At 37.2% G+C, this 12,673-nt stretch overlaps 1 protein-coding gene across 1 annotated transcript in view; it reads left to right on the top strand.

Moving 5' to 3' along the window:
* The window catches only part of LOC138329562 (MAM and LDL-receptor class A domain-containing protein 2-like), a 112,874-nt gene that overhangs the window by 12,720 nt on the left and 87,481 nt on the right, over nt 1-12,673 (top strand). Inside the window, exons 23-35 of the mRNA XM_069276637.1 lie at nt 788-931; nt 1,591-1,850; nt 2,019-2,175; nt 2,515-2,649; nt 3,162-3,442; nt 4,842-4,929; nt 5,795-5,965; nt 6,272-6,537; nt 7,534-7,621; nt 10,491-10,628; nt 10,869-11,032; nt 11,981-12,161; nt 12,498-12,575. Of these exons, the coding sequence (XP_069132738.1) occupies nt 788-931; nt 1,591-1,850; nt 2,019-2,175; nt 2,515-2,649; nt 3,162-3,442; nt 4,842-4,929; nt 5,795-5,965; nt 6,272-6,537; nt 7,534-7,621; nt 10,491-10,628; nt 10,869-11,032; nt 11,981-12,161; nt 12,498-12,575 (2,151 nt within the window). The remainder of the gene's footprint in view (nt 1-787; nt 932-1,590; nt 1,851-2,018; nt 2,176-2,514; nt 2,650-3,161; nt 3,443-4,841; nt 4,930-5,794; nt 5,966-6,271; nt 6,538-7,533; nt 7,622-10,490; nt 10,629-10,868; nt 11,033-11,980; nt 12,162-12,497; nt 12,576-12,673) is intronic.

Here is a 12,673-nt window from a genome sequence, read left to right as displayed (position 1 = left end):
ATATCAATGAGATCTTAGATGGGTTAGATACTTCTTAAAATCCATCAATATTTACAAGAGTTACGGGACTTGATTACTTCACCTAATTATTAACAATATTTACAACTGTAAATAACTATTTTTTTGTGATGCTGTGCAGGCGACACATCTACTTTCGTGGAATTCTTGTTTCAACAGAAACTGTTAAGCATTATTTTCACTATCATTTAAAGTTATGAGTCATAGACAAAAAATACGAAAGGAATGTTCATCCCAAACGATATTGAGAATAAATAAATGCTTATGATTTAAATTGATTCAGCAATGTACTAATAAGGCATCGATTTCTGCTTACACTTAGTTTTGCAATAAAGCGATTCAGATGTGGCGCATTGTCATATTAGCCCATTGTTGAGTTTCAGCCAATGCGCTTTTAAAATCTCCTGCGAAAACGTTTATCGTGAGCGAGATCATACTAATGGTACAAATATTTCAGTCTATGCAAATATAACCTCAAACTTTTTACAACTACAAATCAGTGTAATGTATGAAATTTAATTATTTTGCCTTGTCTATTGACTGTTAAATAGCTGTAAAGTAACCATTGTTTTTTGGGTTAGTGTTGTTCAATGTTGTGAGTAACTGTAATACTGGCTGGAGCAGTAAGTGTTCATGAGAAAACAGTCAACATGCAGTTACCTAGAATGTAAACAAAGTTTTGTTCTCTCTTCTCCGTATTTGTCCAACTTCTTTAGCGTAATCTTTAGTCCAGCCAAGTCTTTATTCACTTTATAATGGTATTTTGTAGGTGGTAACTGTAATTTTGAGTTGGATTTATGTACCTGGAGTAACGTCCACAGTGGAGATGATTTTGATTGGATAACTGGATCAGGATCAACAACAAGTTCTGGCACTGGGCCACAGTCAGATCACACCCTCAATAACTCCAATGGTATGGTAAACTAACTCTTAATTTTATGTCACACTTATCACTCCAAACACATGGTTTACAAACTCATGTTATTTTCATCTCACTCTAAATACTCTAAATACTCCAATAGCATAGTTTACTGACTCGGGTTATTTCTATCTCTTGTTACTGATCAGTTACCTACATCTGTATAATGGGTAAACTTCCCTTGTTACTGATCAGTCACCTACATCTGCATAATGGGTAAACTTCCCTTGTTACTGATCAGACACCTACATCTGTATAAGGGATAAACTTCCCTTGTTACTGATCAGTTACCTACATCTGTATAATGGGTAAACTTCCCTTGTTACTGATCAGATACCTACATCTGCATAATGGGTAAACTTCCCTTGTTACTGATCAGACACCTACATCTGTATAAGGGGTAAACTTCCCTTGTTACTGATCAGACACCTACATCTGTATAATGAGTAAACTTCCCTTGTTACTGATCAGACACCTACATCTGTATAATGTGTAAACTTCCCTTGTTAGTGATCAGTTACCTACACCTGTATAAGGGGTAAACTTCCCTTGTTACTGATCAGTTGCTTGGATTTGTATAATGAGTATGCTGCCCCTTTTACCCATCAGTTACTGACATCGGTATAATGAGAAGTTTTTTTATCACCTGTCAGGTACCTACATTTATATTGAGAGTTCAGCGCCACAGCGACCAGGAAACAGAGCTGTACTCCAGAGCTCTACCCGCCAGCCCACCACTGGCCAGTGTCTACAGTTCTGGTACCATATGTTTGGTTCAGGTATTGGTACACTCCAGGTTTACATACAGCCACAAGGTGGCCAAAGCAACAAGATCTGGGAGCTATCCGGTAATCAAGGCAACTTATGGAAGAACGGTGTAGTACCAATAGGCAGTACAACAACTTCATATCAGGTTAGAGTTCAGACCTTTTAACACCGCACTGTCTTTTTGTAAAGTCTATGATCTTATATCATTGTCATTAATGAAAAAAAAATATATATTCTGTATTTAAAAAATATTGATTGTTGGTGTATGATACATTATATTACGTTAGTTATTTCGTTAATGATATCTTCACAGGTTTTGATAGTTGGCGTGCGAGGAAGCAGTTACACGGGTGATATTGCAATAGATGATATCACCTTTACCTCCTCGTCCTGTTCCTATAATCCATCATCAGCTATCCCCGTTAGTACAACACCGGCTGTCACTACTGTCCCAACTCTCAGCACACCAAGTAAGATTCCAGTTTGTTCAGTATCACACATGCTGTAGAATTCTTAAAATACTAATAACATTGATATAAATAAAGTAATTGTCATTAACTGTACAAAACACAGATCTAAAGGCAAAAGTAAGTCTAGTGTAAGGTCTGAGGACAGAAGTAAGTCTTAAGTAAGGTCTGAGGACAGAATTAAGTCTAGTGTAAGACTGATGACGGTCAGTATCAGCTGACCCCTACTTAGGCGTACTGGCATGATAACATCACATTGAATATTACAGTAAAGGATATATATTTCATCACCTGAAAAAAATCGCTGAAAATTGAGTTATTGAATATATTTTTGTTTTTCAGCTGCCTATGTTTGTGACTTCGAGACAAATATCTGTGCATGGACACAAGACAAATCTGACAACTTTGATTGGACGCGCCAGCGAGGTCCAACTAACTCTGCTAATACAGGTCCTTCTACAGATCATACAAAAGGAAGTAAGTAACTATAATAACTAATAGTTACCTCGATGTCCGACCAATTCTACTAATACAGGTCCTTCTACAGATCATACAAATGGAAGTAAGTAAATATAATAACTAATAGTTACAGCGAGGTCCGACCAACTCTGCTAATACATGTCCTACTACAGATCATACAAAAGGAAGTAAGTCTCTTCTTCATGACCCAAGAGTCTCATAAAGGAGGAGTTCGAATTTCCTTTAGGCTATATTTGGAAAACATATATATAAACATTATTTGCATAATGTTCATAGAAAATGAGAACTTGGATGGATAAAATTACGAGTGTGAGTCTTTTTTTTCTTAATTCAGAGATGTAATGTATTCATCATACCAATACCTCTCTAAACTTCAATAACTGCTTTTGTAGATCAAGTTCATGTAACAATGTTTGTATATAAGAGCTCAACGTTATCCTCACTACTGGTTCCGAACGCTTGGTTATATTCCAAACATATTTGTTTATAAAGTGACATCTTCCTTACAGCTGGCCAAGGTTACTATATGTACATCGAGACCTCTTCTCCCCGTCGTCCTGGTGATAAAGCACGTCTGATCAGTCCCGCCACAGATGGTTCCATCAAACAGTGTTTCACTTTCTGGTATCATATGTACGGACAACATATCAATGCACTAAATGTCTACTTCAAGAGTAGCAACAACTCTTTAGGTACTCCTGAATGGACCCGAACAGGTAATCAAGGAAATCGATGGGTTAAAGGTCAAGTCCAGATTCCTGGAGGCTCCGCAACCAACAGTGTGACAAATGTAAGTAACATACAACCCACAGTTTTACAAATGTAAGTAGCACACAACGCACAGTGTGACAAATGTAAGTTACACACAACGCACAGTATGACAAACGTAAGTTACACACAACTGATAGTATGACAAATGTGAGATATACACAACTGATAGCGTGACAAATGTAAGTTACACACAACTGATAGTATGACAAATGTGAGATATACACAACTGATAGCGTGACAAATGTAAGTTACACACAACTGATAGTGTGACAAATGTAAGTTGTACACAACTGACAGTATGACGAACGTAAGTTACACACAACTGATAGTATGACAAATGTGAGATATACACAACTGATACAACTGATAGTGTGACAAATGTAGGTTACACACAACTGATAGTGTGACAAATGTAAGTTACACACAACGCACAGTATGACAAACGTAAGTTGCACACAGCTGGTAGTATGACAAACGTAAGTTGCACACAACTGATAGTATGACAAATATTAGTTATACACAACTGATAGTGTGACAAATGTTAGTTATACACAACTGATAGTGTGACAAATGTAAGTTACACACAACTGATAGTGTGACAAATGTTAGTTATACACAACTGATAGTGTGACAAACGTAAGTTGCAAGCAACTGATAGTATGACAAACGTAAGTTGCAAGAAACTGATAGTATGACAAATGTAAGTTGTACACAACTGACAGTATGACAAACGTAAGTTGCACAAAAGTGATAGTATGACAAATGTAAGTTGCACGTAACTGACAGTATGACAAATGTAAGTTGCACACAGCTGACAGTATGACAAATGTAAGTTGCAAGTTACTGACAGTATGACAAATGTAAGTTGCAAGTTACTGACAGTATGACAAATTTAAGTTGCACACAACTGACAGTATGGCAAATGAAAGTTGCACGCAACTGACAGTATGACAAATTTAAGTTGCACACAGCTGACAGTATGACAAATGTAAGTTGCACGTAACTGTCGGTATGACAAATTTAAGTTGCACACAACTTACAGTATGACAAGTGTAAGTTGCACGAAACTGACAGTATGACAAATTTAAGTTGCACACAGCTGACAGTATGACAAATGTAAGTTGCACGTAACTGACAGTATGACAAATTTAAGTTGCACACAACTTACAGTATGACAAGTGTAAGTTGCACGCAACTGACAGTATGACAAATGTAAGTTGCACGCAACTGACAGTATGACAAATGTAAGTTGCACGCAACTGACAGTATGACAAATGTTAGTTATACATATCACATACTGTATGACAACCAATAGTTATTGCTATAAAGATAATTTGATTTGTTATGCGGGTTATGATTGAGCTAGTTAAATAAATGCTGTTACACAGATATTCGGGATATTTTGATTTGTTATACAGGTTGTTATTGAGGGTGTTAGAGGAATAAGTTACCTCGGAGACATTGCTGTGGATGACGTTAACCTGTTTGCTGGGAGTTGTTCAGCTGGTAAGTTTGTTATGATGTACTTCTACTCATTAAAAATTGATAAAAGTCATGATGTATTATTGTCAATATCATTTGTTTTTGTATATTCAAGAACACAAATGATGAAAATATGACTCCGAGATCGCAGGGCTGTTTTCTTGAATTCCTCTGAGATCAAGGGCTATTTTCCAGCGATTCTTCCGAGATCACAGGGTTATTTTCTCGGAACCTCGGTTATTATCAGAAGGATCATGGTTAAATCCCTGCGGTATGATGGGGGATTAATCGATAAGATTTGGGGGGGATTCACTTTACAATTATGCTAACGTATAATCCTATTTACTAACACAGAATTAATAAAAGTTCAATAAAACCTGCCCTATGATTTTTTTTACTTTTTTTTTTAAACTTTTCTAAGAAATGAGCGGCTGCAGTCACCGAGTGATGTGTAAATTGCGAACAATGTGTTCCAACATATATTACTATAAAATCTCCAACTTTGGGCCACTGGTTCAAGTCCCACGTTGCCATTTAGTGACCGTTGGTCGTTTTTTTCTCCTGACACTTTTTCATTTTCCTACCATTTAAACATGTCAAGTAATGAACCTGGCTGTTTATTGGTCTTTACACTTTTCAAACCAAACCAAGAATATGTTTTATCTGTCAACTGTGATTTTGTATTGAAGGTACTTCTCAGAGTCCATCCACGGCTATAACCTGTGATTTTGTGTTGTAGGTACTACCCCGAGTCCATCCACGGCTATAGATTGTGATTTTGTGTTGTAGGTACTACCCCGAGTCCATCCACAGCTATAAACTGTGATTTTTTATTGTAGGTACTACCCCGAGTTCATCCACGGCTAAAAACTGTGATTTTTTATTGTAGGTACTACCCCGAGTCCATCCACGGCTATAAACTGTGATTTTGAGAGTGCCAACATATGCAACTACCAACAGGATAAATCCACTGACGTATTTGATTGGACGAGGAAAAATTTAGCAACAACATCCAGATATACCGGTCCTAGCAACGATCACACATATGGAACCTCAGCAGGTAATTGTCTTTGTATGATGATTTTATTATCAAAACATGCTTGTCCAGTAGGTATACTTATTTTCCTTCAACTGTATTTTGATAAGTAGAAATAATTTTTAGTTGAATAATTAATGTACATAACCATTAATAATTGTTATAATTAACATAGAAAATTCTATAGCCGAAATCAAAGTCACAAAATCATAAAATTTCTTATGTGTCATTGTGGAGTGCTGTCTGAAAGAAACAACCTTTGGTCTAGTGAGATAAATCCTATAGATATGATATATATAATTTATGCACAATTACCATTCACCTATTCAGGTCATTACATGTACATTGAGGCGTCCTCTCCTCGCCGGCGTGGCGACTCCGCTCGATTGTTGACTCCCGTATTTACTCCGGCATCACGACAATGTCTCTCATTCTGGTACCACATGTATGGCAACACCATGGGTACTCTAAATGTGTACGCCGTGCAAAACTCCTCTAGCACAAACTTCGGAGCACCTATATGGACACTTAGTGGAAACCAAGGAAACGTATGGCTTCAGGAGTATGTACCACTGCCAAGTACCAACGCACAGAGGGTAAGCTTCACAGTCACTCAGATATTGAGGTTGATGTTTGGTTATGTCTCATTGGGATTGTTTTGTTCTTATTTTCATTTAAAAAATGTCTGTTGTAATAGATCCTAGATAGCCATCTTATTTGAAGAAAAATACATAAGCAGTAGTCCCCGGTTATTTTGAAGTCCTAGTACGGAAGATGAAAATCTCATCAAAATATCCATCAAATAGCCAATATATATGTGTGAGTAGGGCCCTTCTTGTTTTGTTTTTGTGAGTTTTTTTTAAATTTCGATTTTGCAACTGAATTATTTAGTTCATCCTTGATTCAATTGTAAAGACAGTTTGCTAAGTTGTTAATAGTTATCATCCACTGAATGCATAAACTAAGTGAATTCTCATTTTTTGGTTAATTCTTTAAATAGTTTTTTTTTATAATAAACAATAGAGCGCAATCTTAAACAAACTTCATATTCACTGACAATATGTAAACACTCATCAACATCAACAGGTTCGGTCAAGAACGCTCTCTATGGTTTGTAGATGAAGACTTGACAAAATCTCCACATTTTTAATGATATATGCATGTTTAGAATGGTTACCATATCATCTGCAGCTGCAATGACACGAACTATCATACATATTTATATAAGACGTATTCAATATTAGAAATTCAACAATACAATCACTAAATAACTAGTTTAAAGATTTTTCGAATTTGTTCGGGTCCCAACTATCCTTTCTAATAATATTTTGATTGATTGTACATTTTCATTTACGTCAATGTTCTATAAGGAATCTATATTATGTATATAATAAAAGGATTCCGTTGGTCCCATGAGGTACTTTTTTTGGAACCTACAGCTCGCTCACATTTTCTGTTCCATCTTGCACTTATATGTATCGTTTTCAAAGTAAAGCACTATGCCACGGGCTACCACAGTAGACATTATAGTGTATGTGGTATAGTCTATATTGATAGTAAGAGATATGATCCACTGTTGTCGGCTGTTACAGATCCTGTTTGAAGGTCTGGTAGGACGAGGTATCCAGAGTGATATAGCCATTGACGACGTGCAGTTGGCTGCAAGCTGTCCCACGCATGGTAATTAAAGTCTGCAGGATTACCACGTCCTCAAAGTTTTACTTACTTGCACACATTTCTCAAACAAATAACTACCGTCTTTTCTCATGTAACAGGGCCAGAGTAGTGTGCCGCCAGCCGGAATCGAACCCGCGACTCCCTGATTTACGCTATGTATGATTAAAACCTGCTATACTATTCCGCCCCTTTTAAACGTGTTTGCCCCCAAACACAGACCAACCCATATTCACTCTCCAAGGAAGCTTCGAATACTTCCACTTGGAGTGGTCTACGACACCAAATGTAACAGGTCGAGAGTAGGCCTAGTGTCCGATATCCGGGCTCGAACCCGCGACTCCGGACTTACTGGTCCGTCGCTCTGGTCCTCATACTGAGATAAAGGGAAATTCACTGTAGTACGCAGTTACACTCTTCATTGAATAATTTCGTTAGCAATATCGAAAAGAAATGTTTTGGAAAGTAGTATTCTTAGATACTGAAATCAGTGTGTTTGTATGTTTATTTATGTAAGATATTTCCGAAGTGCTTTCTCTTTCTGATTGGCTTTATTATTTATTTGCTTCTACAAAACTTTGATATTGCTGCCTGATTCTAGATTGTTTAATTTGGTAGTATTGGAAACATTATATCTAGTTTGTAACTAACTTTGATTATAACGGTGAATTTAACTCTGCTTTGGTATTTTTCGGTGTGTTTAGTTTATAGCTAACTTTGATATGACTTGTGGCCGTCCCTTTTTGTAGCTGACTTTGGTTATATTGGTGATCATTATCTTGCTTCTAGTGCGTTAATTATATATATATTTTTTTTATTCTTATTAGTTTAGATGATTCTGGATGTAGACAACTTTAGCGTTCTTGTAATTATGCAGTTTTGGTGTAGGTGGTCATTCTATTTTAATGATATGTCATTGTTTAGTTTTGAAGATATCTAGTAATCAACATGAATTCATCGACCCCATAAGGGTGAAAATAAAACAAATATCCTACATCAGGGAAATTGGTTTTCAGACCTTTTCGAATACACTGAATACCATGGTCATAGTTTTCGAGAGGTCTGGAAAGAATAATAAGCTGCTTTTACCACATTTACTACTATACTGTTGATAATTCTATGTCAATTGCTTGTATGTGTTGCGTTCTCGACAGTATTTGGTAATTATGTGTCTGCTTGGTTTTTTTCTTGCTTCTAGAAAATTTTGACTTGTGGGAATACTTGTCTGTATACATTACTATTTGCTTTCCCCTTGATTGATTTGCGTCTCCATGTTTTTCTTGCTTTATACAGCTTTTAATTTGGTCTTTTTGCAGATTGCGATTGTCTTGTATCTAGCTTTTGACTGGTCTGTGTACTCGTTGCTTCTAGATAACTTCTGTTAAGTCTGTGTACCCGTTGCTTCTAGACAGCTTCTGATTAGTCTGTGTAGTCATTGCTTCTAGACAGCTTCTGATTAGTCTGTGTACTTGTTGCTTCTAGACAGCTTCTTATTAGTCTGTGTATTGTTGCTTCTTGACAGCTTCTGATTAGTCTATGTACTTGTTGCTTCTAGACAGCTTCTGATTAGTCTGTGTACGTGTTGCTTCCAGACAGCTTCTTATTAGTCTGTGTATTGTTGCTTCTTGACAGCTTCTGATTAGTCTATGTACTTGTTGCTTCTAGACAGCTTCTGATTCTTCCAGACAGCTTCTTATTAGTCTGTGTATTGTTGCTTCTTGACAGCTTCTGATTAGTCTATGTACTTGTTGCTTCTTGACAGCTTCTGATTAGTCTATGTACTTGTTGCTTCTAGACAGCTTCTGATTAGTCTGTGTAGTCGTTGCTTCTAGACAGCTTCTGTTTAGTCTGTGTACCCGTTGCTTCTCGACAGCTTCTGATTAGTCTATGTACTTGTTGCTTCTAGACAGCTTCTGATTAGTCTGTGTACGTGTTGCTTCCAGACAGCTTCTTATTAGTCTGTGTATTGTTGCTTCTTGACAGCTTCTGATTAGTCTATGTACTTGTTGCTTCTTGACAGCTTCTGATTAGTCTATGTACTTGGTGCTTCTAGACAGCTTCTGATTAGTCTGTGTAGTCGTTGCTTCTAGACAGCTTCTGTTTAGTCTGTGTACCCGTTGCTTCTCGACAGCTTCTGATTAGTCTGTGTACTTGTTGCTTTAGGTAGCTTCTGATTAGTCTGTGTAGTTGTTGCTTCTAGACAGCTTCTGACTGGTCTGTGTCAGCTGTCACGATGCCTTCTTCAGTCGAAAGAGAGAGAGGTCATCATTACAGCTCTCACTGGCCATGTCTGCTAACACCAGAATACGTCGGTGTGACACAACTTTTCAACATTATGAAGCAAATTTGTCATCAAATAAAAAAGGAGTTGGCTGATAGGATTTAGGTCAAGGGTCCAAATGTCAAATTTATATCTTGGATTTATAGGCTCAAAGGGCATATCAAAGTTTTATATATTTTCTGAATTTAGAGTAAAAAATAAATGTAAGGTTTATAAGATTAAATTTAAACAAAATAAGTCGCTTGTTTGCAGAAGACTTGTTTATCATTTCCATATTTTACATCCTTATTCGATACACGTCCTGCTTGATGCACTGATCAAATAAGTTACCAGTTTTCTAACCGTAAGGCGCATTAAGCGGATATCTTTCTGATGTGTATGTCGTATAAGTTTAGTTGTTCAATGTTAGGAATAAGGAAATCAGCACATTCTGGTGTTGATCCATGGAAACGTTGGATATATGGAGATGCTTTGTTTATCTTCACCGTTATAACTCATGTAAGATTATGAAACATAACTCGCCCTTACATTGAATGTCTTGAAAAATCTATATCTACAGTCGGCATTGCATATATGACCCTATTTCTAATACAGGTGACTGCAGCTTTGAGAATGGGTCATGTGGATGGCGCAACGATAAGACGGATAACTTTGATTGGGTTGTCCGTGCAGGGAATAGATATGTATCACGGCAAACTCCAACTGGGGACCACACGTTTGGTACGAGGAAAGGTAGGTCACATAAAGTGTAGGCAGTAACACGTCGGGTTACTCTATGAGGCACCTGTACACAGTACAATGTTTTTGTTTCAGACGTTTTGATATGACAGAGCTACTAGGTTTGATTTTATTCAAGATTAAAAATGTAATTAAAATGTAAGTTACACTTCAGCAATTATTCAGGTAGTAAATTGAAAAAGAAAAACCAAATGAGACCAAAAACAAATATTAAATATTCCTTCTACATTTCAGGTCACTACTTGTATTTCAATGGACGAAGCTCATTGTCCTCTGGATCCAAAGGTTCGTACATGTCTCAGATCATGTCACCGACAAGCAGCACTGGCATGTGTGTCAGCTTCTTCTATACCATCACTGGCAACAATGTGGGCATGCTCAACGGTATAGTTCAACAAGTAAGTGGTCTAGTGGGCATGCTCAACGGTATAGCTCAACAAGTAAGTGGTCTAGTAGGCATGCTCAACGGTATAGTTCAACAAGTAAGTGGTCTAGTGGGCATGCTCAACGGTATAGTTCAACAAGTACGTGGTCTAGTGGGCATGCTCAACGGTATAGTTCAACAAGTAAGTGGTCTAGTGGGCATGCTCAACGGTATAGTTCAACAAGTAAGTGGTCTAGTGGGCATGCTCAACGGTATAGTTCAACAAGTAAGTGGTCTAGTGGGCATGCTCAACGGTATAGTTCAACAATTAAGTGGTCTAGTGGGCATGCTCAACGGTATAGTTCAACAAGTAAGTGGTCTAGTGGGCATGCTCAACGGTATAGTTCAACAAGTAAGTGGTCTAGTGGGCATGCTCAACGGTATAGTTCAACAAGTAAGTGGTCTAGTGGGCATGCTCAACGGTATAGTTCAACAAGTAAGTGGTCTGGTGGGCATGCTCAACGGTATAGTTCAACAAGTAATTGGTCTAGTGGGCATGCTCAACGGTATAGTTCAACAATTAAGTGGGCTACTGAGGAAATGTACAGCAGGCGATATTTGGCATTGCAATAAGACGACAAGGGAATGCTTAAAATGCCTTTGTAAAGGGTACTACAATATGGCATGTCTTTGTATTCTACAGTATTGTAACTTTTATGTAGGGTAACATTAGCACTTCAATTTGACACCTGTCTTTGTATTCTACAATATTGTGACTTTTATGAAGGGTTATATCAGCACTACAATATGAAACCTGCCTTTGTATTCTACAATATTGTGACTTTTATGTAGGGTAACATTAGCAATTCAATTTGACACCTGTCTTTGTATTCTACAATATTGTGACTTTTATGAAGGGTAACATTAGCACTTCAATTTGACACCTGTCTTTGTATTCTACAATATTGTGACTTTTGTGTAGGGTAATACCAGCACTATAATGTGGCACCTGTCTTTCAACCCATCCGCGGGATGGAACCAAGGTCAGTTCCCGGTGTCTAGTGCTACGCCCTTCAGAGTGGTCCTACAGCTAGTGAAGGGGACCTACAGAGGAGGATATGTGGCTATAGATGATATTGCTTTCAGCGTAGGAAAATGTCAAGGTAAACATTTTAGTTTAATATCATTTCCTCATGATGATGATGTGAACGATATGTTTTCATTTCCTTTTATGATAATTTATTTAAATATGAAAGTATAAAAGTTGCAAGTTGAATGGATCCCCTCCTGTGTGAGGCGACTTATGTATCATTTCCCTCTTATAAGTAATAGAAATCCCTTTTTTTTAAATATGGGTAATATTATTTATTTTGTATGTAAAATAAATAATGATATTACTATGTACATAGCGCATTGGATGGTATTGCCTTCAGTGCAGGTAGTGTAAGGACCTGAATTCTCTGGCTTGATCTGTATTTGAAAATGTGTGATCGTTGTAGTGTCACCTGTGGATGCCATGTCCGGAAATACTTTACCTCCTGTATCTACAGTTTCTACCACAACGGCTCCAACAGCAGGTATAGTCACACGAGTGTACCTCAGAGAAGGGTAACAATTAATATTACATCTGAATATTGAAAAAAAAACTCCGTGTTTAACTGTGTATTGCAACATT

Source organism: Argopecten irradians, chromosome 8, assembly GCF_041381155.1.
Source record: "Argopecten irradians isolate NY chromosome 8, Ai_NY, whole genome shotgun sequence".
In the NCBI taxonomy this organism is placed as follows: Eukaryota; Metazoa; Mollusca; class Bivalvia; order Pectinida; family Pectinidae; genus Argopecten; species Argopecten irradians.
The sequence above is the reverse complement of the archived record's forward strand: the minus strand, read 5'-3'. Positions and strand labels throughout refer to the sequence as shown.